Source organism: Prionailurus viverrinus, chromosome B2, assembly GCF_022837055.1.
Source record: "Prionailurus viverrinus isolate Anna chromosome B2, UM_Priviv_1.0, whole genome shotgun sequence".
In the NCBI taxonomy this organism is placed as follows: Eukaryota; Metazoa; Chordata; class Mammalia; order Carnivora; family Felidae; genus Prionailurus; species Prionailurus viverrinus.
Genome location: NC_062565.1, coordinates 56,089,948 through 56,117,834, shown reverse-complemented (window position 1 = coordinate 56,117,834; position 27,887 = coordinate 56,089,948). Strand labels below are relative to the sequence as shown.

Below are 27,887 nucleotides of genomic sequence, written 5' to 3'. Positions count from 1 at the left end.
TGGAATCACTGAGGGCTTCCTGCCATTAGAGGTTGTGATTTAATTGGCCTGGGGTGTGGTCTGGAATTTGGAATTTTTTGAAGGCCTTCAGGTAAATTCTGAAATGCAGACAAGTTAAGGAACCTCTGATATAAGGCATATAATCCAGGATATGGCATGTGTTAGGAAGGAAACAGGTAACAGTCGTCATTAGCCTTAGAGAATGCAAGGGTCCAAAGAGCGCATTTTCCAAATAGTAATCCACAGTGATAAATATAACAAGTTCAGTGAAATGGGGACTGTAAATGAATCCAGTGGATTTGCTACCAGTGAAAAGTTACTGGTAATCTCAGAAAGAGTATTTTCAGCAAAGTGGGGAAGCAATAACTAGATTGCATTCAGTTCTGGAATGAGCAGGAGGTGGAGTATTGAGGACGGAAAACTTTTGAGAAGTCAGAAAAATGAAGAATACTGTAGTGTAGACTCAGCCAGGGACGGTATCCTAAAATAGATGATGTGAAACTTCAGCTGAATTGGAGAAAAGAGATATGAGATTAAAATTCCAGGGAAAGAACATAGTGTACGGAGGTGATGAGTCAGATTCAGGAAACAGGTTTTCTAGGGCTGTGTCTGGGACACAACTGACGGAGGAATAGGATGAGAAATTAGATTTGATGTGAGCATCATATAATTTTAAAGCAGGAACAGTTGTTATAGATTGAGAGATCTGATTTTACCCATTAGAAAAAAAAATCCACCTTAAACCCAGGGAGTTACAGTCCTTCCTTGTGATTATTCATTAAAATAAGACTTGTGAAAATCATTTACTACCCACACCTGGACACTTTTGAGAATGTTAAAATGCTAAACTAAACAGGAAGCTAGGACAACAGTTGTATATCAGAATTATTCTGGGCAAACCTGGATGTATGCTCACCCTGCTGAGGAAACAGACCCTTGGAGGCCCAGTGAAGGTAAAATTGGTCTTTACATCATTTTTCATAGATGTGTTTTATATTATGATGATAATATAGTATATTGTGTTCTCAGCTATTGTTGTGTTTGAAGTGGGCACTGGGCCTTCTGGGTCTTTTGTATTTCACCTTCCCCAATCTAGGAGAGCATTCTCTATACATTAGACTTACAATAAGTTCTCTGATAATTTCTATATTCATCAGCTCTATAATCTATTTAAAACGTTTAAAAGCTTTACCAGCATTCTTACTGTTCACTCACAAAAGCTCATTTTCTGCAAGCAAGAAAGAGCCAGCTGACTGCTATTCATAGCAGAAAGCCTAACCTACATCCCCCATCTGTGGGTACAGCCAAGCAGTGTGATTGTTGACATCCCAATGATCATCATTTTTCCCAAAGCTTTAGTGTTCCTGCTGAAAGCAGTGCTTTCTGGAGGCCAGCCTTTCAGACATAATAAAAAGTGAAATAACCACGCTTTTGCCCAAAGACTTCAAACACTCAACCTTTCCAAAGGCCTTGGAAAACCATAAAAGTTGGCTGCAACCATTTGATCTTAGGCTTTTAATACAAGTTACTTTTGTGTCAAGCACTGTAGTACAGAGCATTCAGTCTATTCTTTTATTGCAGAATCCTAATGTATTTCACTAACACCGTAGTTACCATAGGAAAATAAATTATATTAGTGACTATACCAGTTCAGGGGGTTGTATGCATGATGACAAATCAGTGACAATGAGTTCCAATTTCAGTGACCTTAAGCTTAAGCTACTATAATAAACAGAATGATATCACCATGCTTAGAGTTCCACATTTTATTAAAGTATGAAAGCGCACACAGATTTTTTCGTTGTAAGTTACAACGTTGCACTCACTGTCAATAACCTCCAACATGGAGGAGACATTGACATTTAGCAGCTCAGTCTCGTAGATGGTCCAGTAAGCCATACAGGTTTCCCCTGCTATCCAAAAGTAGAATATACCTATGAAATATTTCATAAACTGAAATGGAATAAAGCAAAGAAGCAATTGCCATTAATTTCTATGAAAAATTTTTGAGTGCTCTCAGACCCCTCAAAAAATGACCTCAGGCTTTTCTGATACCTTAGGATACATCTTGCTAATGGATGCACAAAGTAAATGGAGATAAAGCACAGATGCTCACACAGTTCAAAGCCCTGGCAGGTTGATGGTAAGATGCTGAGTGTAGTACCAGGGGAAGGAGCTTGGTGGCTCCACTCTCGCTGCTTGGGGTGCGCACTGGCCCTATAATGGCTCGCTAAAAAACAAATACTAAACTCTATTTTTGTTTTTCGCCTTTTTCATAAAAGCAGAAATCCCCTTCTGAGATCTTTCAGTTAGCGAAAACAGGTGCTAAAGTCAGTCTTTTGTAAAAGCAAAGTGGCATAAGGTGAACTTTTAAAAGGCAGAGGATACTTACATGTTACCAGAAACTCTGATTTGGGTCTTCTTGGCAAATCTGGAATAAAATGAGAGTGCGTTGGTTTGTGTTTGGTTGTTTGGTTGGTTGGTTGGTTGGTTTTCTATAGTAAAGTATTTGATACGATTTTCATTATAAGTAAGTCATAGGTAGCATTTACAAAATTTATTCTACTATAGACGTCAAATACTTTACATCCTCAAGAGTCTCAATCACACACACACGCACATGCATACAGAAATATATTTGGTTTTCTTTCCATCACTGTAGTCTGTCTGTTTCAGTCTCTCTCATCACTGGATTCTCATCTGTACATGACCTGTTCCTCCTAGGGGCCGTGGGGGCGCCATTCCTCCTCCCCCCCCACCTGGACGGGGTGTCCTCACCCCTCGAGGGACTACTGTGACTCGTGGAGCTCTTCCAGTGCCTCCTGTAGCAAGAGGTGTCCCTACTCCACGAGCCCGCGGAGCACCGGCAGTGCCGGGATACAGGGCACCCCCTCCTCCAGCCCACGAGGCTTATGAAGAATATGTAAGTACCCTGGAGAAACCCATTGTTAGGAAGATCTCAATTCATTGGGTAACAAGCTAACCCTCAAAGACATTCATATACCATGAATATAGCAGATGATGTTTGCTGCAGAAGGCAAACGTCATTTGCATCAGAAGTTAATCAGTGCATTTAAACAAGAGCTTTTTTTGAGAAAAGCTTTTATTTTACAGGGACCATGATTGTTCGTACCAGTTAAGTAGCTTGCATTTTAAGAATTTTCCTATCTTTAGAAGATCAATCTCAAAAGGGAAATAATTATGAATATAATGTAAAATGTCTGACTATTCAGAAGCTTCTGGAACATGTTAAAGACTAGCATAAAACTCACTTGGCAGTATTTGACTATTATTGTATTATAAACTGTGGTAATAATGTAAGACCATGTGGTTTGTCTTTCACTTAAATATCCTTGCTCTGTCTTTCACCATATGAAACATATGGAATTGGCAGATATGAAGAATTCAAAAAATATAGAATGAACAGAAGACATGTAGTGTCTGTAAGCCGTCCCCTCGCTTCCCAAGCACTCTGTCACTTGATACACCCTTTGATTTTTCATCCAGGTTGTTAATATTCCACTGGTCACATTGTATTCTAGTCCCTGTGACTAGAATACTGTGAAAATTATAAAAGGGCACAGTTTCCTATTCACTTGTGTAACCATAGTAAATCCACTGTAAATGTTAAAGTGAATTGATACAAGCCAGTCGTCATCTTATGAAACAGATTCATTTTGTCTTTAACCTTTCCAGCATGCTCATCCCTGGTTTAGGGTATTATTTTATCCAGCCACCCACACACGTGCTGTCTTCTTAAATGTCCTCTGTAAATAGTTACTTATTAAGCATAAACTCTTCAAGGACAGTTACTGTCACATGTGGGGCACTCAAAACACATAAATGTTCAATGAAGTGGTTAATAACCAAGTAAAACTTAATCCAAAATATAGTGAACATGATTGATAGGTATCACTAAGAATGTATTAGTGCTGAGTATGTTAGTGTTTAGGAATGACGTTACTGCTTAGTATGAAACATTGACTAATATTTGCAAGAGGGAAGAAAAGTTATGTTTAGAAATCCATTTCTACTGGCAAAGGAGAAACGTGTTCATCTAAAGTATCTTTTGATACCAAAAAACTTAGATATCAATATCAGGCATCAATATTGAAAAACTTAATCTGAAAATTACAAAATTAGAAACAAAATATATTCTACCCTGTAAATATGACCACAAATTAGAAAACACAGAGCCTAGTCTTGATTTTGCCATCTCTTTCCTGAGAAATAAGTATGAAATAAGTAGGAATATGTATGCAATAAGTACTTGTTAAATGAATGAATTAAAAATCCACAATGGGATGATGGAATTTTTTTAAACCTCTCAGAAGCCTTCTATCTCTGCCATTTTTATGTGCATTGTTTTGTTACCATGGTACTTGTGTCTTCCAAACAGAAGCTTAACCAGTCAGATCTCTATTTCAAAAATTAAAAGAGAGAGAAAACCTTTTTAGGTCATAGTGGTCAACATTGTTATTAATCAGAGAAGTTACAGGGCATGGAGGGCACTGTGAAAGAGAAGAAGACTGGCAAAACATTGTAAGCTTTTGTGTAGCTACTAACACACGGTAGCCTTTCACATGCATTCCAATTTATAGTTGGATAGATCACTGGAATGCAGGCCAAATAAGAGTAAGCTACAAAAGCATGAAGAGTTTATAGAAACATGAGTGAACGGGTTATATACTGAATAGGAGAGGGTGGTTTTTAGAGTAAGTAAAAGAAAATATGTAAAGCCATACTATCTGAATTTTTTATTTAGATTCTAAGGTATTTTATTTAGATTCTAAGGTGTCCCTTTTATTCATTCACTCAATCATTTACTGAGCCTCAGTCTTATTTCAGGCACTGTTCTCAAGGTCCTGGAGATGTAGCTGTGAACAAAACAGACCAAACATCTGCTTTCATAAAGTTTGCGTTTTAGTGAGGGGAGACAGAAAACAAACATATATCAACAAATGAATGAAGTAATGCCAGGTAGAGATAAGTGCTCTGGAGAGAGGTGGATGGAGGACACTATAGTAGCATGGGCTGTTATGGAAGGTCTCTCTGCCATAAAGACTTGAACAAATGCCTGATGGAGCAAGGGTCCAGGCTGAGAGGATGCCTCCATAAAGGGCATCCCTGGTAGAGGAAACAGCAAGCACAAGTGCCCTGAAATGGGACCTTCCTGGAACATTTGGGGGCCAGCAGCAAACAGAACATTAAAGCTGGAGCAGAGTGTGTGAGGCAGAGGTCGTAGATGAGGTCAAGTAGATGAGGCTTTTGGAGTTTTGGGCAGGACAGTGCCATGATCAGATTTATGTTTTAAGAGGCTCTGTTGACATCATGGAAAACAGAATATGGGGTAGGAGTGGGCCAGTAATAGAAACAGAGACTGCTGAGTGACTCATTGCAGTATCCTCCACTGGCAAAATGATGACTTGGAGGGGATGAGAAGAGAGATCAGAGTGTGAGAGCACTGGGAAAATGATCTGTTAGGTTTTGGATGATAAAATAGATGTAATGTGTGAGAAAAGAAAGTAAAAGGAATTTTTGCAACGTTTCTGTGAAGTGCAGGTTAAACTGAACCTTGAGCTGAGCAAGTGGGTTAAATCCAGATGTCCTTTATTGAGATGAGGAGTACTGGGGAGGGAAGCGGAAAGTCTGGCCTGCGGGAAAGTCAGCTGTGTTGCTGGGGGGACAGGACCTGACTTTTGAAACATACAGCAGCAGCCGGAGGTTTGCATTCTTGTCATGTCACTAGCTGTGCAATTTATAAACACTGAGGCTTGGATTTCCTGTCAACTTGGGTTTTCCTTTCTACTGGAAAGGGGAATTGTGCTCATCTAAAGTATCTGTTGTACAATAGGAGGTGTCAATATTGAAAATTTTAGACAATCTTAAACGTGCAAAATTGGAAACAGAAAAATACATTCTACCCTGTAAACAAGCCCACAGATCAGGAAACACAGCCCTGTCTTGATTCTGCTCTTTCCTGAGACATAGTATGTATGAAATAAGTACTTGTTAAGTGAGTGAACTAAAAATCCACAGCAGAGATGGGGGGGGCGGGGTGTTATATGAATAGAAAGTCATGAAGTCCAGTAATAGCAATACCATCAGGCCTTAAGAAAGTGCTAGAACGAGGAACTAGAAAATTGTCAAGAATCTCTTTTCCTATCTCATTTCCGTTCTCTGCATATATGTTTCCATTCACTTTAGTCTACAATCTACTGGATTTTTGGCTTCTCTTGATCAACGTATGTCCACCCCAGGGCTGCCACATTTGTGTCCAGTTCTCGTCACCTACAGACACTGACTGGCTGTCTGTCTCCAAGTCCCAGTCTAGATCCCTAGGTGAGGGAGTCATACTCACCCAGGCTTGTCAGGTGTCCAACACTAGTCAGTCAGCCATGACTAGGGACAGTTTCTGGATGTTAAGTCTGGGATCTACTACTTACCAACCAGCAGTGCAAGGGAAGAGTAAAGGTCAAGTTCACACAATATGAGCATGGTTATTGGGGGCCCAGCCCCAAGGATAATATGGGGAGACACTAGTTACCAGAGAAGGAGAATATATTTTGAACTTGGCAGATTTCCCAAAATATATCTATGATAACATTCTCTTGATACCAGGCAAAAGTAGATAACTGTTCTTTAAATGCCCTTTTATGCCATGTTTTATAAAAAGCTGTCATATGTCATATTTTAATTTTTCCCCTGTAAACAATTCAATGATTATGTACAGAGTTTAATACATGGCTGATAAGCTGCTGTCAGCATCTCTGAAGTCTCAGACCAAGCTCAGATTAACACTCAAGAGCTGCTATTCTCTGCTCTAATTTTAAACTATTGATTCCTCTGTACGGGGTAAGAAAAACAAAAGTTTAAGTGTTTCCGTAACAAAATAATAGCACCATGCTGAGTTGATGGTGAAAATCTCATAGGAGTTCTTAACTTTCAGATAAAATTTCTAGAAAAGGTTCCCTTTATTATAAATGACACTGTGAGCCAATTCACTCCTCAGACTTCTCTTTCTTCCCTGCTGGGTCCCAGCATTACATTTCTGACCACACAGAATGGATATAGGTAATCAAATCCACTCCTCACAGCCTGCCTGACAAGCAACAGCTTACAGTAAATGAGATTGCTGTTTAAAACCATCATTAGTGTTAGCAGAGTCTAAAAAAAAATGTGAATTTTGGTTTAATTGTTATACATCCTAATCCAGACTTTAAATATTTTAAAGTTTCTTTGCGCTGACCTTCTACTAAGAAGTACATTTAAATTTTACAGATCCATCATCATGATCAAAATAGATTTGCAGAATTGAAAAGTAGAGTTCAAAAAATCTCCCACATAACAAAATATGAAGTTGATCATCTGTATCAGTGGATAATATGTTAAGAGCGAGTAAACCGAAACATAAACTTTTGAATGCCTACTAGGTTCCAGTCACTATTTTAATTAACTTAATTTCATGATAACACAACAACCAGTTATCGATGAGTGATTTTAGTAGGTGAGGGATTAAGACTTGCATTCAGTTTTCTGTCTCCAAACCTCTGTATCTTTGTCATCATAAGATATCCTACATGGTACTTGCTTCACAGAGAACTCACATGCACGTATACAGACCATTTGTTCTTCACACCTCCCATCCAGACCACTAGTCCGGGCTTGAATCCCCTCAGCAATATTTAGGACATCTACCAGCCTCTACAGGAACACCTCCAACTATGGAGAACTCAGTACCTCCAGAAGCTAGGTGCTGGACATTCACAAACTGTGGTTAAAGAGACACTACCTCTGTTCTCAAAAAGCATGCCATCTAGTGGGAGAGACAAAGAATTAGTCTAACAATTAACATAGAATATGTAATTGCTTTAGGCTCTTATCTTACTCTACCTTCTGTTAGAAGTAAGTTTTGCTCTTATCTTCTCGCCCATAACTTAAACATCCTAAAGGCTGAGAGACTTTCTTACATTTATTTTATCTTTGCAGTTCTAAGTGCTGAGTATTAGCAATTGAATTGAACCTATTTATGATATTGTTGGAAAGATGTTATATCTATGCACACTCACGTACATATACATATTTTATATAAATATTAAATGAATGAAAGTAAAACACAGCATATTTTAAGTGTCAAATAGAGACTACACCTGCTTCCAGTAAAGAGAATTATCACCATGGCAACGGGTGTTTTAGAAAACCTCTAAGAAGGCAAGGAAGACAGCAAGAGCAAACCAAGAAAAGTAAGTATAACTTTGAAAAGTAGAGAGAGGGGGTAGGAAGCTCCCTGCAAAAAGGAATGCTAAGGGGGAAGGCAAGAAGAGGGACCTTTCAAAGGAAATTGTAAGAAGCTAGGAGAACAATTTGGGGAAATAGGATTCATTTAAGAGAGCAGTGAACATAATATAGGATTACAGATGACCTTAAAGGCTGAGGTTCTAACTTTACTGACTGTCATTAACAACCACCTGACGGTTTTTCAGCAGGAGATTAAACAAAGATTTGGGGGAATTTTATGATCCTCAATTGTTCATAATTTGCAGTTTTATAATTCTCAATTATTAGGGTGGATTGGAGAACAGAGTGAAGAAAGGAGAGATGATTTAGGGAATCAACTGCAGTGAGACTTCCTGAGATGTGGCCTTGAATTATGGAAGCACAGGAATGGGATTAAAAGTATCAAGGCCAAATATAACACTGAAAATGGAAATAATAGGGTTTGTGACAAGTGAATGTGAGAGGAATAGGAAAAGCCAGTCAGGGCTCAAAGGTACGCTTGTATGAGGGGCAAGATTGAGATAGGAGGGAGGGCTATAATGGGGAGGAGTGGGCAGTGAAGAATTGAGTTTGAAGCTAAACAAGGTCCTTTCCAAGGCTTACAAATGTCCTCACGGGGCCATGTCTCTGAGTTGCAGAGGTAAGGTCTTTCACCTGCTATCAGTTGAGATCACTCCCCCACCTGTCACACTTCCCCTTGGGTAAGGTGATACCAGAGGACAAGGTTGTTTGTGAAATTGTGCTCAGTGAAGTTCATTCATCTCGAGTTTAATAGGATATTTTTATTTGCATGATCACGTATTGCTAATGTTCTATTATAGAAATAATTCCAGAAATATTCTTCCCATCTTGCCTGGTGTCATGACACAAGTGTTCACGGACACAGATCTGACTTATTTAAGTTGGGAACTCAGGCACTAGTGCTGGAAATATTTGGTTAGTGGTGGAAAAACAAGTTTGAATTGTATGGGGGCCAGAAATGTTCTGTTGAGAACTTTCCACATTATTCAGAACATAATAGATATGAAAGAAATGTGATAGAGCCTTCCCCAAATTTGACACTAATCCTCATAGTCTATAATGTAACCAGTAATGAGTTGTAAAACTGAGATAAACTTTCAAAACTACCAATAATAATAAGTGTTTTTCTATCAACCATGCTGGAGGAAGAAGAAATCAAAACAGTTTCCTTTCCTCTCTATAGAAAATATTATAAAGTCATTGTCATATTAGAGGTGATCAAAAATTCTGCCTTCAAAAAATAGGAAAAATAATCTAGGTGTATATTAGGCAACTAGTGAATGAAAATATTGTATATGTTGTCTGGAGCTTTTCATGTTTGTATTTTCAGTTTTTAAAATTTTGCAATTTAGGGGCGCCTGGGTGGCTCAATCGGTTAAGCGTCCGACTTCAGCTCAGGTCACGATCTCGCGGTCTGTGAGTTTGAGCCCTGCTTCGGGCTCTGGGCTGATGGCTCAGAGCCTGGAGCCTGCTTCTGATTCTGTGTCTCCCTCTCTCTCTGCCCCTCCCCATTCATGCTCTGTCTCTCTCTGTCTCAAAAATAAATAAAACATTAAAAAAATTTTTTTTAATTTTGCAATTTAGCCATGATTGCTTTTCTCATTCAAAATAAATATTCACTTTCATGCCTAATATACATAATTTTGTAACCTTTTTCTTAAAGATAGATGCAAAATTGTATATCTTCAGGACCCACAAGCTCCTTTAAAAAATTTTTTTAATGTTTATTTTTGAGAGACAGAGAGTCAGAGAGAGAGCGAGAGAGTCAGGGAGAGGCAGAGAGCAAGAGGGAGACAGAGGATCTAAAGCAGGCTCCAGGCTCCAAGCTGTCAGCACAGTGCCCAACACGGGGCTCGAACTCACAAACCGTGAGATCACGACCTGAGCCGAAGTTGGACACTTAATTGACTGAGCCACCCAGATGCCCCAGGACCCACAAACTCTTAGTCTGTCCCCCATAGAAGAAAACAATGGCAATATTTATAGGAAAATGGATGGTATATATAGGGCTGGTACAGTGGGGTGGGGTACTGTTTAAAGAAAAAACCTGACCGTGTAACCAGAGTTTATTTCCAGTACTGAAAGTCTGTTCTGCTATGCTCAGCTACAGCCATGTTGCTGCTGTTGATAAGTATGCTATTCCTTGTGGAGATGCTATCCTTTTCACAAAGGTTGTGTGGAAGAATTAAATGTGCAGCTGAAGACACACAACTTCCAGAAGTGTCCATCAGAAAACATACTGTCAACATAAATATTTGCTTAAGTAAACACTCTCTTATGGCTTATATGTTGGTGTAACATAAAAAAAAAAAAGAAAACAAAACCCTCAGGTACACAAAATAGTTTCCTGCTTCCAAAGACATAGATCCAATTAATTTTTAAATTAACTCAAATCTTTTCCAACAGTTAATATCCAGATATCAAAATGGTGCATGGGGGCACAACAGAGGAAGAGAAAATATCAGTTCAATGCTACCTGAGAAATTTGGCCATGTATAATCAATCATGTTAACCGAATTTATAAAATTCATTTTGACAAATTTTTGAAAAGCTTTTCCCTTCATCAGTCTTAACTAAGCCTATCAGCATTAAAGCTCATCCTATCAACTGATTACAACTCTGAGGCATCCTTTCAGTAACAATGAGAGAACTAGAAAATTCACTGGTAAATCAATAGTCCTTAAAATTTCCATAAATGAGTTCAGGCTGCCAACCTTCAATTTCATGTGTATGGAACATTTTTTGACAGGAGAGGGAAATAAGTATTAAATGATAATTGAAATCAATTCTTGTGCCATTTTTGTGGAAGGAAAGATTATGAGCCTGATCTATAATGCATTTCGAGGGGAGCCACATGTGGTGATTTTCTGTGTAATAGTCAAGAGCCTTCACCCAACGAAGAGAGATTTTTATTAGAGTTTCTAGATTGGATATTTGTATTCCATTAAACATTCTTGTTTGAGTTTCATGCTCTAGTCTCCCCTTAGTAGAGACTAATTTACCAGAATGCATTGTAGGATTTTGTTTTTTGAAATGTAACCAATATTTAAATTAAACAAAACATGTGAACTTAATGAAATATTTTTTGAAACTATCAGATAGGCATAATACTGCAGTGCTTTAAATCCCCATAGATAGGTAGTGTTTTTTAAGGATTATTAAAATATTAAATTATTTCCCCAAAATATAAGGTAGCATCTTTTTAAATTGTGTGCAGTTTTCATCTAAAGTTGAAGCTTGAATAAACCATCCTTCTTCTAACATTATGTTTTAGGTTTTAAGTCATTTTAGAACAGATGCAGATTCTTTTAGTGGCCACAACATAGGATTGTATCCAAACCTCTACCTTATAATTACCATGATGACTAATGTCTTTTGTAACACTTACAAGGAAGAACATAGTGTTTCCTCTCTGTCCCTTTTTGAGATGACTGTTAGCTGATGGAAAACATTATAAAGTATTTAAAGTTTCCTTTAGGCTCTGTTGTTATGGTCCTTTTACAGTGTCTGGTATAGATACAGGGAGGGAGAGCAGTGGCAAACATGCCCCCAAACTGCCACTTCCTCCTTCAGTTCCACCGTTTTTTGTTTTTAAAATTATTAGTGTATTTTAGGTCATATTATTTTCTATCTTCGCTCCATACACGTGGTCTAAGGATCAGTAGTAAAAGTGAATTGAGCCCTAATTTCTTTCTATAGATATGTTCTTAAAAGGCTGTGCTGGGTATATCATTTTTTTTCTTCTGAGTTCATTATGATTTTGATTATGATATCCCCACTAAAAATTTAAGACCCTAAAGAAAGTGACAAATCAGACCTAAGAATCCTAAAGTCATTTTTCTTTTGCTGGTCACAAAGCAATATTCTATGTGTTTTGCCAACACCACCCTTAACATTCTCTGGCAAACAAAACTTGGTTAAATACAACATGCCTTGATTGTCAGTGTCTTTTGCAGAAAACCAAATAGGAATGGTTAAATAGGATTGAGTCCTTGTCCATATTCTGGCGCTCTTTCATTATGGATTCCCCTTTTAGGTGAAAATAGTGGCTGCTAAATCTTGCCATCAGTCACATATCTTTGTGATTATTTTCTGTGGTATCTTATGAGTTAAAGGCTTCTACTGGGGAAACTACAAATGTTCTTTGCAATAACTTTTAGTAATCTGAACATTTGAATTAAGACAATTTCTCTTCCGTTTTGGAGATGAGAAACTTTACTTTCCCTTTATATGAAACTATGTTGTGGATTATTTCTGTTTTATATTTCTTAGAAACAAAACAGAGAATATACCACTAATGGGCTTTTAATTTTTTTTCCATATTCCTTCATGTAACTGCAGCCCTTCTTAGAACCTCTGACCTATAAACATCCATGTAAGGTAATTTGTTCTCTATTTTACACTGTCATGGATACTAATGGAGCTGGAGAGCTGTGGATACAGCTGGTATGAGGGCTGGAGTGAAAGCTGAGGGTGCAGAGGATGAGCAATTTGTTCTTTCAGGCGATCTTTCCTTTCTTCTCAACCTCCACAAATAAGTCCAAAATCTTCCCTGTGTGTCTTCTATTCTTGATGTAAGAAAATAATTAAAACAACAAACTCATTTGATATGAGTCACGGGGGTTGTGTGTCATAGGGAGTGAAAGAGATTTTGCTTTTAATGTTCTTATTGTTCTTCCCCTTGTAACACTACTAGATGCAACTACATGAAAATAAAAGCCAATGTCCTTTGCTGTAATTTCAGCCCATGTTATAATTTCTGTTACATGGCAGTCTTTTTTATTAAATAATGTACCTGGAATTTATGCATTTGCAGAATAATAAATAACTAGCCAGAAGAGTAACTGGAACCCACCACTGATATATTCATCTGGTCTGCATCGGTACAGAGCACCAGCTGGTGTCCATTCTGCTTGGTCAAACCTCAGATCTGATTGGTTGGGGCCCGAGTCGTTCTGGCTGTTAAATGTTGTACCACTTCCACGTTGGTGAAATTCTAGTAGAAATACAATGTAACAGATTTTCACAAATAGGCAAATTAAGTCAACTAAGCTTAGAGATTAGGATTCCTTAGCCAAGCCATTGGGGCATTTGTCCAAGCCAGATGGTTGCACTGCACCAAAACCTCTTCTGATCACAGTTACAGCTGATGGCACTTGCGACTTCAGAATTCCCAGTGCTCTGCCTGTCATCATGCTGAAATTCATCACTGTCTCTTTCCTGGACAATGTGTCCCACATCTTTAGAGAGAATGGGACATAATCTAATTTACCTCACCCACTTTACTTCATCATATACATAGAGTCCTCTGAATGCAAAAAGCCACCATGTGCTTTTGGATGTCACAGAGTCTTATCTAGTCCACTACTTTAGTTTACGTTGAAGAAATTAAGGTCCAGAAAATGAATGACTGAACTAAAGTCACACACCTGGTAATGCCAGTCACAGGTTTCATGACTTTTCTTGCAATGCTTTTTCTAACAGACATTACAAAAAGAGCAAGAAAATCACAAATGCATTTGCTTATGTATCTTCCAGTTAACTAGACTAATCATCGGCACCCATGTTGAGCTTTAAACTTTTCTAAAATTTACAAGGAATAGATCGAGAGGATGACATAAGAAAATGTTTGAGTCCTCATGCTAAGCAGATTTACCAGTGAAGTTTATGGGGTCCAAATTTCTCCTTTGACTGTGTCTTCCCTTATCAGGAAACTGAAAGCCTTCTAGAAGTCACACACATACACGCACGTGTGTGTGGGTAGGCAAGCACACACAGGTACATATCGTCTCTATTTTATGTTTTTTAGTGACTGACAAATAAACCAAAAGCAAACATAAACAAAAGGGGAATTCCAGTTTTCCTTTACTTATCAAAATATTTTCTTGTTAAAAAAAGGATTTATAGAAATGTAAGAATATGCATTTCTCATGTTCTCTCTTACTTCTTTGTAAAACTCTACCCGACAGTACAGAGTTACAGTTGTGAAGACAGGAGTGTAGTTTACTGTCATGTAGAAAACATACCTATGAGGTAGGAAAAGGTTTGAGGAGATATCTCTATGGATTTAATAGGTAAAAAGTACTTGGTCATTAAGCCGGAACAGACTCCTGTGTTTGAAACCAGATTTTTACCAAACATATCTATTCCATTCTACATTCCAAATGTAAGTTAAAACATATTAAGCAATAAACTACAGAATGGAATTATACACATAAAGCTCCAAATGTAATGAAACAAAAAAAAAATTTGCTATATAGATCACATTTAAGGTTTTCTTTTACGTAAGAAAATATAGTCTTAAAATTTAGACAACAGAATGTGATAGTTTTCATTTGTAATTTAGGCAGCAAATAACCAGCCCAAATAAATCTACCAAATCTTCTTCCTCCCAAAAAGTAATCTCCATTAAAATTTCTTCCAAAATAACAGGTTTCATCCAGCTATATTCCCCTTTTTTCTATTCTAAGCTCCTTACAGGGCTTAATATAACACCATATTTTCTCATAACACCACATTTTCAGCTTTCATTTCTAAAGCTGTCTTAAACCTTGACTCTCCCTATTGACCTATTTGTTTGAGAGTCTCCAGTTATTTCCATTCTAACAGTACTTCTTTTCCTACACCTGTGCATCTAAACCTTTCATCAACATCTCCCAAGTTAGGATTCCTCCTGATTTGTCTACTTCTGTTTAGTTGAACCCCCAAAATGTAAAAGTCATTTTTTGAGTCTTTCTTTGCTTTTGTTTCAAATGCTAAACTCAGATTAGTTTTCCGAAAATGCTAACTTTATCATGTCACTCCTTTGTTAGGAAATATCCATCTATCTCTTCCCATTACCTAAAATCTAAAATTTCAACTTCTTAATTTTACATACATGATATTATGAGAAGATGAAGAGCAGTAATTTTACAAGCTTATTGTTAACTGAGTTTCATTTTCAAATGAGGTTTGGCCAAGAATAAACACAAAATAAATCTAAAAGCAAGAGAGAAAAATCTTAAATTTATATAGCCAATAATTAACAGCAACTTTAATATATATTAAATACATTCTTACTATATTAAAATATAAATTCTATAATTCTTAATATATTAAATTCATATATATTCTGAAAATATTAAAATATATTGTGCTATTTGATTCAGTTTTACCTAATATTTATTGAATGCCCATTCTTTATGATATTAATTTCTGTAGGAAGAGGCATGATGGATGAAAATGGTGGTCACTTTTAACGCATGTCTATTGTACGTTAGGGCTTTTACATACATAATCTCACAACAATAATGAAAAGTAAGAGGTATAATTCTTGTTTTTCCATTAAGGAATTTTGGGGTCAAAGAAATAGATAAATCTGCCAGTCACCTGTCTGATACAAGAGCCAGACAGATCTGTCTTCAAAGCTAATACCTTGTTGGATATAAAGATGTAAAGGCAAAGCTCCTGGCTTTAAAAGGGCAACGGGTAACACACTTGCACAAAAAACAAAGCTTACAGGTTCAGGGCAGAGTATACTTTGTGAGGGAGGACTCAAGACTTCATTGTTAGATATATACTGATACTCTCCTGACCTACCTCTCAACCAGTATAAAGTAGTTATGACACCTGCTGGAAATTCCATTAAACTAAACCTATCTGTAATATTTTGTATTTGCTTTGCTTCCACTCAGGTCGAAGAACTAATCAGTTATAATGCTATTTGATGTAGTGCAAATATAGGCATTTACAGGAAGAGCAACCAATAATCTTCAACTTTATGGTAGTCAGGATAGAAAAGACTGAAGCAGTTATACACATACTGAAGTTCTTTGGAAGTCTAGAATATTAAAAGTAGCCAGAAAATCCAACAATGATAATAATAATTATTATAATCATAATGATATTGATAATGGAACCAACTAATATAATTAAGTACTTACTTTGAGCCAAACACCATGCAAAGTTATTCACCTTCAACATCTAATTTTTACCACATTATTATGTTGGTATTATGTCCATTTTACAGTTGAAGAAACTGAGATTGAAAGAGGCTAAGCAGTATGCCCAAAATTAGCTAGCCACAGAGCAGCAGAGCTAGTATATATATAAGTAAGATTGCAAGGGCATTGCCCATAGTCTCCAAGCTATAACAGTACAGTACTTAACAGATGGCAGGTGTTTGCCTAGGTGCTACACATAGACTCAAGTTACCTTCCTGGCACTTCTGTGAAAAAAAGTGCTATTGCTTTCTTAGATAGGAAGGATTATATGTAGGGAGAAGTTCAGGGAAAGATTTAGTAGCTGAGTCAACATTATCCAGGTAATGAGCTGCAGGAGCTGGGATTTCCAACCAAACAACCTGGCTCCAGTCCACCCTGCTCTGGTGTCTATAGGGAAGCTTAGCAAAAATATCATTTGGATACTTAGTTGCAAATGATTCCAGTAGAAAAAAATGAGTGGGGTATTTCAAGGAACCGCCTAGTAAATCTTCCTGGTCTAAAGTGAACAAATAAAAACAAGGACTTGGTGGAGGAGGGGGCTTGAAAGATGAGTTGGGGCAAAGTGATAAAATGAGTTGTGGAAAAAAATGCCTCGAAGAGAATTTAATTGTAAGATGATGGTTAGTGAGAACTGGCTGAATGCTACCGAGACATCCAAGAATGAATGTAACTGTGCACATCAGCAGGGACTGAGGCAAGTAGACACCGAAGACAGGAAACACCATCGAAAGCCTATGTAATAATATCTGTAGGAGTGCAGTTGCTAAGAGGGGACAATATGGGAGGCATTATGGAAGATGTAGTAAATTAATTAAACCAAGTAATTCCAGAATTCTGATCATTGTGCAAAAGACTTTAGGTAATTAAAAAATAGAAAATTATCCAATACTATTTATTTTTGGCTTAAATATTAATTGGACATTACAGAATGTTTATACTAAGGCTAGTTAACACTTTTATCCTCTCACATAATTGCATTTGTTTTTTGTGTGTAATGGTAACATTTAAAATCTACTCTCAACTTTCAAGTATATAATAAGTATTATTAATTATAGTCAACATGCTGTACATTAGATCCCCAGATCTTGTCTTATAGGTGGGACTTTGTACCCTTTGACCAATATCTCCTCATTTCCCCCACCCTCTCAACATTATTTTCTTAATCACACATCTTTTTCCTATAAATGTTTTCCGGCATATCTATGTCATGATAAGAGCATCAGTTAGGAAACATTTTAGACAATTGTTTATGAAATCCACAGTCTTTAAGTGAGATTTTAAAAGATTTGGAAGAGAAAAATGATACTTATTTTTTTACCAAAAATAAAATAATATAATGTAGTCATATCATGACTGTGGATTTTTTCAGCCAAATGCTTGAACCACTTTCTAAAGAGATGTTTTAAACATAATATCATAACAAAGTGGTTTTTACACTATTTTTTTTAGAAGCATCCATCTGTCAAAGGCAATTTTAGCCCTTGTTCCAGTTATATAATAGTGAGGAACAAGTGTTTTGTTTTGTTTTCCTTGGTAGTTTTATATTTATGATCTCAGAAGTTACTGAGATCTGTTTGCAGGACCTCAGCAGCCCGTCAAGGGACCAGTGTAGGGTCTGGAAGAGCTGTTAGGCCCTGAGGGAGCTAACCGGGGGCTGAGTCAGAAGAGGGAGGCACAAAGCCCAAATGCACTGCAGGTGAGACGGAGGGAAGAAAAACCAGGGCTTTCCAATTACCAGAAAGATTCTCTTCCTCTTCCATATAGCCTCCATTGAATTTTCTATTTGCACTCCTAGGAGAGTGTTTAGAAGATGCTCTATAGGAATGGTGGAATTGTCATTCTCCCAATGTGTTTTCTGGTCATTTCTATCTCTTCTGGTTTCTTGCCTTCCGTCCCATTCCTCCTGGTCATTCAGACAGGCTGGAATCAAGACTTCTAGAGAGTACATGACACTGCTAGTCCAGTGCAGAAGTCAGCCAGCAGACCTTTCCTGCAGAGGACCTGGAGTGAACATTTTTGGCTTTGCGGGAAATACAGTCTGTGTCACAACTATGCGACTTTGCCATTGTAGCACAAATGTGCCATACACAATATGCAAATGAATGGAAGTGACAATGTTCCAGTGAAGCTTTATTCGGGAAAAAACGGGTGACAGGGCCATTTTTAGTCCAGGGGCCATAATTTGCCAACCCCTGGCCTAACGTGTAGCACCCACTGTATTTTGTATTTATCTCATGACAGATATCAGAATCAAATTTACAAGGAACATATTTCTGCAATGACGGCAAAAAAAAAGACCCTGGAATTTTAGCTATGTGAATTATCTAAGGCCTCTCCTTTTCTCATAGGAGCTGCATGTCAAAGAGGAGGGCTAAAACATTACATAAAACCATATCAAATTCACTCCATCACTAACTGCCAGAGATGCTGTTTTGCATAGAATTATTTTCACCTCCAGCCCCTCCCGCCCTTTTAATTTAAAGATACATATGTGATGTAGCACACTGCCAAATTGCTTGCTAAAACAGCTGAATACCATTAAGGAAAAAAAATCTCATTTTCAGCAGAGCTTCTGAAGGCTGGGTGATGGAGGCACCGTGCAGGTGAGTGTCTTGCTAAATGATAAATGAGCTTGGATCCTCATAATTTTTAGAAGAATGTAGGTACAGTAATACCAATATTCTATATAGCTACATACTTCTGATGATAAATTCTCCTGTGTCACCTCACTGGTAGTGCTATGTCCCCGCCATTTGTAATAATCTAGTATTGTAAGCTGCTGGCAGATAAATATTCATACAAGTGTACTACTTGTTTTCTTCTGAAAGAACCTGTTAGCCATCGTGCTTCAGACAGACTCAAGTTTAATGCATCCTTTAAAAAATGTATTTGGCAGTAAAAATGTTGTGAAAATTGATCTTGTTATAAAATTTAGCACCTTAGATTTGACATTAAGGCCACTTAGAGACTTCAGCAATCAGTAAGGCAGAGAGGGAACAACTGAATTTCAAGGTAATGGTTAGGAGGCCGTAAAGTGAGAAATTGGAACAGGTTACAAAACCCAATCTTTCAAGTTGGTCATTTATTTGTCAACTACTCCAGCTCTAGGATACTCTACAAATACAAACAAATAAATAAATAATGCTTGCTCTCTGGCATTTTTCTTAAATCTGACGAGAACAAACCGGAGTCTTTTAAGATTGCTTCAACATCACAGAGAATCAGCAAGAAAAATCAGAACCCAAGCAGCAAATGACAAAAAAAAAAAAAAAAAAAAAAAAAGAATATGATAATCTAATAAATACAAGAAAGGGATAATTTTAAATTTGCAGAGTCATAACCAATATGCTAGTTTGACTTCAGAAATAAAGTGATATAAAATTAAACCTTATGGGCATGGAGAGTAATTATCAAGTTGATAAGAGAAGGTGAAAAGTCATATTTGTCCTTGATACTCATTGGCAGCTTGATTTTAGTGACATATGTTACAGTCATGACACAACTCAATAGAAGGGTGGATGTAATCCTGCATGTAAATGTGGGAAGTTCCTTGTTCAAGGCTCCCTCTGGTCTGTGAAGGACAGGTGGTTACAACTCATGTAATTGCAACTCATTTCTTAGAGTTACACCTGCCTCAATCCTAACAAAGTATGAATTGTACAATTTACGAAGAGTGCCACCTTCAGGCAAGAGTGGATAGAGTCTGAGTAAAAACGATAGGAAGGACTTCATTTTTTGGCACGTGTAACATGCATATTTTATAAGGTGTTCTTGTTTACCCTAGAACTTGATTTTTATGGACAAGCTTGACATCCTGCTTTATTTATAAACCCTACCTTCAGCCTGACCTATCCCAGAACATTACTTGCATTTTCACATTTTCACACCTCCCTGCTTTTACTCTGTAATTCTTTTCATCTTTTACACACACACACACACACACACACACACACACACACACACTTTCTCTCTGTCTCTCTCTGTTATATATGACAGGTATACTCAGCTTTTCGGATCTCCAACTCAGAATTCACACCACCTTTCTTTGAACACCTTAAAAAGTGATGCTTGGTTCAGTCTACCTTTAATGTGGTTAATGACATATTTGCTGTCTCTTTCGCTAGATTGTATGCCCTATTGAGGGCAATCTCAGGCTTATTCTTGTTTATTTTCTGCATTATTTTGCAAATAATAAGTGGTCAATAAAAATGAAGTAAGTGAATGACTTTTATCAGTCTGGCCAGATAGCTAAAAAGAAATGTGGAACCCCTTCCAGGAGATGGAAGGATATAAAAAATCCCAGGAGGGTTTTAAATTATGGCATGAGTTCTGACTAGACTCCCAGACTAATACAGGATGGCGGTATGGTCAAAGGAGGCTGTGCCATATTCATCTAGGCTAAACTCCACCTAGTTTTCTCATTTGTGCAGATCTGCTTGACTCTCATCACTGAGATCTTTCAGACAGATTTAGATGAGGTGCTTATCCCATCACCTATGTTGAGCTGTGTATTCGTATAACCGCAGCTTTCTCTACCGGGGTCAACGTTGTGGTGGAGACATTAAAAAAGAGACACCCGAGCAAATATTGACTAGTTACTGATTAGGTAAATAAAGTATTTGCTTAGCAGTAATTACTAGTTTTGGTGGAGAAGCAGGGGGAAAGTATGCACATTGAGGTAGGAGGGGGCTCAGTGACATCAGTTCTGGATCTAAATTAGAGATTACTTTTGTACTTGTTCTGCTAGTTATTTTGTTTTGTCAGTATGAATTCTTATACAATATTGACAAATATTTTAAATGAGGTACTTTGTGAAAAAAGGTGTCAATTATTAGATTTCTTAGGAAAAAAATTAATTCTCAGCATTTATTTTTGATGACATTTATTATTATTAAAGTTATTTATTATGCATGTGTGTAATGAATGATGGTTACTATTTCTTATGTGAAAATTGTCCTAAAAATGAATTAATTCCTCTGATATTTAGCATGAAAACAATATTATATAATCAAAGGCAATTTTCAAAAATTAAAAATTCAATAATCCCACTATCCTAACAGTTTTGTTCATTATTCTTTATTGCTGTGAAGTTTTATGCATATGAGAGTTTATTTCATTAATGGGGACAGTTAAATAATAATATTCATAAAATAAACATGCATAAAGCTCACAGATTAAAAACTAAGATGTAACCAGTCTCAAGCCACCTATACATCTCTTTTCAATCATCTGTCCATGGTAGCATCTCAGATATAATATCCTGAGCTGAATAATAACATCACCTTGCTTTCGTCGCCTAAACATGTAGCTCAAAATCACTTATATTTGTATTGTTTAGTTTTATTTATTTTAAACTTTATAAAAAGGGACCCAAGATTGCATATTCTTAATTTGAAGATTTATTTATATTAATGCAGGCAGCTGTACCTTATTCACTTTCACTAATAAATATAGCAGAATTTTAAAAATCCATTTTGTTGTGTATAAACAAACAAAATGGGTAGTCTCAGTCTCTCTCTCTCTTTTCTTGTTTTTTGTTTGTTTTTGGTTTTTGGTTTTCTTTTTTTTGCTTTTATGAACAACACTGCCATGAACATTGTGCTTACTTACTGGTGCTGGGCCATAGGGAATGAGAATGTTCAACTTTTTGAGATAAGTTGTTTTTCTAAGCAGAAATTATACTATGTTACCTGGTATGTTATTATAGTCCCTATTACTCCACATTCTTACCGACTAATCAAATATGAAATCAACTTTTATTGTGCTTTTGATTTGCATTTTTATGATTACTAATGAGATTTGTTATATTTTTGCATATTTATTGGCCATTGCTATTTTCTCTGTTGGGATATTCTTGCATGACTTATTCCTGTTTTTCTACTGGGTTGTGTTTTGCATTTATTTGTAAGAGTTCTTTATGTATTCTAAATACTAACCCTTTGTCATTTATATTTGTTTCTTAAATCACCCCCTGGTTTGTGGTTCATCCTGTGTTCTTTTTTGATGCTTAGTGAATATAGGTTATTCCATGAATGTGGTAGCATTTATCAGTTTACCTTTCATAAAGTGTGATTTTTGTGTTTTAATTAAGAAATCCTTTCCTATTACGAAGTATTAAAAATCCTTGCATAAGTTTTCTTTTGTAAAAGTATTGTCTTTTCCCTCCACATTAATTGGCCAGGAACAGATTTTATGTATGGTATATGAAGAGACTTAGGTTTCATTTTTTTACCCCCTTCATGGTTTACCAATCAAATCAGTGCAGTATATTGAGTATCCTATTCTTGGCCCATAAGTGTGCAATACTAGTTATTTTATGTATCAAGCTATTATATGTATGTAAATCACTTTGCAAGCTCTCTGGTCTCTAGTTTTTCTTTCTGCAAGCCTGCCTAACACCTGCTTATCTTTCATAGCTTTTAAATTAAATTCTGATACATAATCACACAAGGGTTCTATTTCCTCTTCTTCCTCAGGACCATCTTGGATTCCCTTGGTTCTTTTTTCTTCATATAAGTTGACTTTATATATTCTTTGGAAATGAATTAATGTCTTCATGAGACTGAGTACCCATTCTGTACATGGCATATCTCTCTATTTAACTCTTCCTTAATTCCCTTTAAAAAGTTTCATGCTTTTCTATGAAATCTTTCACATCTTTTAGCTTAGGTGTCTTACATTTTTTTGTTGCTTTAATACATGATACATTTAAAAAAAAGCAATAACATAATTACTCTACATGTTTAATTTTGTTGTATAGCAATTAATTAGTGTGTATTATCATCTCCAGCGATATTATGAAATTTCTTTCTAATTCTAATAATTTAGAATTATTACAAGTCTGAAGGTTCTTTGGACCTATAAATTTGGACCTTCATGCATTACATTTAACCTAATAAAACATACAGTCGGTCAATGTTTTAAGCCTCCTCCTGAATAGCACAATGAATGCAGAATGAATTTGTTCTAGTGTTTTTCTCAAATAGTATGTTATTATTGGGTAATTTTTTAGTTTACTTCTTAATTTAAAGTTCGAATTTATTGTTTCATATGCCTTTTTTTAGGTTTATCCATTTATTTCTTATTTCCTGACTTCATTGTGTTTTCTTGCTCTAAAACCTTCTTTGGATAAATGTTTTTTTCTATCTACAATGCTTTCTTTTTTTTTTAATGTTTATTTATTTTTGAGACAGAGAGAGACAGAGCATGAACGGGGGAGGGTCAGAGAGAGAGGGAGACACAGAATCCAAAGCAGGCTCCAGGCTCTGAGCTGTCAGCACAGAGCTTGACGCAGGGCTCGAACTCACGGACCATGAGATCATGACCTGAGCTGAAGTCGGATGCTTAGCCAACTGAGCCACCCTGGAGCCCCTACAATGCATTTTTTAGAAGCTCATTTTGTCAGTCTGTTAACAGTATTTCTCTCCATTTTTATCTGTCTAAAATGTCTTTATTTTTCTTGTTCATTGAAAGATGCTTTCACTGGATATAGAATTTGGTGTCACCATATATATTCCTCATTATGTTGAAGATATTCAGCCTGCTTCTACTACTGAGAATTCAGCTTGACTCTAATCTCTGCTTATAGGAAATCTGTTTCTCTGCTTTTAAGACCTTCTCCTCATCTTTGATGTACTACTATTCTTTACTATGAAGTGTCTAAGTGTGGGTTCATTTTTATTTATTCTGTGAATTTTTAAGCTTTGCTAAATTTGTGAACTAGCATTTTTCATCAATTCTACAAAGCTTTTGTAATTTCAAAAATTTCCTCTTCTCATCCATTCCGTTATGTCATTCTCAAACATTGATTATAATACATTAAACTTTCTCATTATCTTCTTTGTGTCTCTTAAATGCTATCCCTAATTCCTGTCATTTGCAGGAATCTGTGTAATTTCTCAGATCTTTCTTCCAGTATATTTTATTCAATCTGATATTTGGTTTGGTTTAATTATTATAACCTTAACTTATAGAAGTTCTAGATCTCAATTCGGTCAAATTCTATTACTGCCTGCTCATTCTTCTCGATTACCCTCTTTCCATTTATGCAAACATATTAAACACACATACATCCTTGCTGTCATTCTGATACATGCAGTCTTTCTGAATATTATTTTATACTTTGATGTTTATGTTGATCCATATTCATGATGGCTGATTTTCTCATGTGTTTAATGAAGCGTGAGCTCAGAATCCTTGGAACCATATTAAGACTATGTTTAAAGTCCAAAGATATACAGATTCATAATTCCCAGGCTTGGGGGAGCACTACCAAACAGAACTAATTAACCGGATTTTCAGCTTGAGGGTCCTTGGACCAGTTGGTTTTATGAATATAGGTCTAAACCCCTTGTGAATGAGAGACATTTTCTTTTTGGTTTCTTTCAGAGATGACACCCTTTCAGGAAGGTATTTCCATTGTTTTTTTCTGCTGGATGACTGTTCCTACTTACCTGCTAATGTCTCATCCTATAAAGCAGTTCCAATATTTTGTGGGATTTTTTAAACATGATTTTTTCCTTTCTAGTTAGTGGTAAAGGCACTATATCTCCTGCCCCAGACATACATGCCTCCTATTCAAAATCAAACATTAGGCAACATGCATGTAAGTAGATATTCTAAGAAACTTGGGCCATATAGTTTTTTTTAACTTTTCTGGAATCACACTTTATTTTATATCTGCTCATTTATATGATTAAAAATACATATTTCAGAATATATTTTATCCTTCTTGCTCAGGTATAATATATTAAAAACATTTTCACTGAATTTCTTACTCATGGTCTTTCTGGGAATAACTTTTATTTTTTTTTCTCTTTTTTACATCTTTATCCACATCTAGACATAATTGTAAATTTATAAATTCCAATAATGTACAACTATATAGTAATTAGAATACTTAATTAGATTATAGCACTTTTATGGGTTCCCAGAGAATGTGACAAATATACAACTCTTATGTAGGAACTAGCTATTGTATGTAACATTATAAAGTTAGTACTTTAGAGAAGATACCTTTTGAACATGAAAACTTAATCTCAAATTTTTATATGCACTGATTTTCTTATTTTCAGACAATATAATTGTGAAATTTTTATTTCTTTGTAGACTTCAGTTAAAGGAAAGATTTTCGACCTTTAGGAAACTCATATGGCCAACATGTTGTAAAAGTAGTATAGTAAGATAGGAAGCTACTGGGTTTTTTCTTCTAGTTTTATTGAGAAATAATTGACATATATCACTGTGCCAGTTTAAGACAAAAAGCATGATAATTTGATTTACATACATTGTAAAATGATTACCACAGTAGGTTCAGCTAACATCCATCATCTCATATAGATACAATTAAAAAAAAAGGCAAGAAAAAAAGTAAAAACAACTCCTTGTGATGAGAACTCTTAGGATTTACTCTCTTAACAATTTAGCTATAGCCTTCATGTCATACATTACATACTTGTACATATTTATCTTGTAACTGGAAGTTGGTAGTTTTTGACGCTTCTTCCAGTTCCCCTCCACCCCCTGCCTGGGGTAATCACAAGTCTGATCTCTTTACCCATGAATTTGTTTAGACTGCATATACAAGTGAGATCATATAATTTTTGTCTTTCTTTCTCTGACATTTCAGTTAACATAATGTCTTCAAGGTCCATCCATGTTGTCACAAATGGTACAATTTCCTCGTTTTTTATACTGAATAGTATTCCATTGTATATATATCACAATTTCTTTATCCACTTATCCATCAGTTGACACTTCAGTCGTGTTCCTGTCTTGTCTAATTGTAAATAATCCTCCTCTGAACATGAGAGTGGAGATGTTTTTTCAAGTTAGTGTTTTCATTTCCTTTGGATATATTGGAAGTGGAATTGAGGGATCATATGGTAGGTTGTGTTGTTGTTGTTGTTGTTGTTTTAAGGATCCTCCATACTGTTTTCCATTGTGACTGTACCAATTTACAATCCTACCAATAATGCACAAGGGTTCCCTTTTCTCCATATCCATGCCAGCATTCGTTATCTCTTCTCTTTTTCATGGCCATTCTAACAGGTGTGAGGTGATATCTCATTTTGGTTTTATTTGCTTTTCCTTAAGGTGAGTGATGTTGAGCATCTTTTCTTATACCTGTTTGCCTTTTGTATATCTTATTTGGAAAATTTCTATTCAGGTCCTTTGCCTATTTTTAATTGGATTATTATTTTATATTGTTATTTTTGCTGTGAGTTGTGTGAGTTCTTTATATATTTTGGATATTAATTCCTGATCAGTTATGGTTTGCAAATATTTTTCCCCTGGAAGCTATTGGTGTTTGTAAGGTAAGAGATGGTCTTGATACCACTTATTTCAATAAATTAAATATTGTAAGTGTATACGTTTCCATAAAATTTCAAGTGATTACATTTTTATAAATGTCAAGAATCAAAATTTGAAACAAAATTCAAAGTCATAGCGTAGGTGTTAAAGGTAGAATATAGAAAAAAACTAATATTTAAAAATAATAAAGGGTCTATATTATGTGAGATTCTAAATTGCTTAGCTGATAAAAATAGAAGATTAGAGTTAAAAATTCAGTATTGAGTAATCTATTCCCTCATGAGTAAATTTGGCCTTTCCAGATAATAAAGAAGCAAAATCTTGTATGATGTTATATTGTTTTTTGTTGTATTAATTGCACGGAAGTTTCTTAGAAGTACAATATTAAGTCTATCAGAAACAAATGGGTGTTACAGGGATTATAGGATAGAGACTAGGAATACATGCTTCTGAAATCCTCATTTGGCTGTATCAAAAATAGAAAAATCAACTCAATAGGGCTGGTTATTTGACAGTATGGCTAATTTAAACCATGCCCTGATTCCAATCTTGAATGCATTTAGTTCTTTATGGTGAGTCCCAATTACTTGACTTTTTGAGTATTCGTTGACTCTGGCATTTTTCGGATATTGTACAATTATAACACGATGTGCGATATGATATTAAATATGAGATGTATCATAATATGGTACAATGTAAACTTTAAATAATACAATTAGCAAGTTGAATAGGTTTAACATATACACAGAAGTATATTGTCAGTGAAAAATCCACATCATGTTATAGTCTGTCTTTTGATGAAGGAGGTTATTGGATACTAAGAGTTTCAAAGTTTTACAGAGAGCAGGAGTTGCCACAAATGATTTATCATCACATTGGCATTGCCCTATTTGAGGTTTATGAGAACATGCTATTTGATCACTTCCTAAAGCTACAAGGGAAGGTCAGTGTGTGTGGCGCTGTACGTATATAAGTTTCTGGGCTTCACTCTGGCAACAATATCTGTATCTTATGAACATGGGCTTTTTCTTAAAGATGCTGTGACAATTTCAATGGTTATTTTTAAAATATGTAATAAATAGGGTCACCTGGGTGGCTCAGTCGGTTGAGCATGCGACTTCGGCTCAAGTCATGATCTCAGAGTTTGTGAGTTTGAGCCCTGCGTGGGGCTCTGTGCTGACAGCTCAGAGCCTGGAGCCTGCTTCAGATTCTGTGACTCCCTCTCTGTCTCTCTGTCCCTCCCCTGCTCATGTTCTGGCTCTCTCTCTCAAAAATAAATTAAAACATAAAAAA

The 27,887-nt window shown here is 36.1% G+C and overlaps 1 protein-coding gene across 2 annotated transcripts in view; it reads left to right on the top strand.

Annotated features, from left to right (window-relative positions):
* KHDRBS2 (KH RNA binding domain containing, signal transduction associated 2) overlaps positions 1-27,887 on the top strand; it is a 591,209-nt gene that overhangs the window by 394,944 nt on the left and 168,378 nt on the right. For both annotated transcript variants that reach the window (XM_047859593.1, XM_047859594.1), the window contains exon 6: positions 2,725-2,923. In XM_047859593.1, the coding sequence (XP_047715549.1) occupies positions 2,725-2,923 (199 nt within the window). The remainder of the gene's footprint in view (positions 1-2,724; positions 2,924-27,887) is intronic.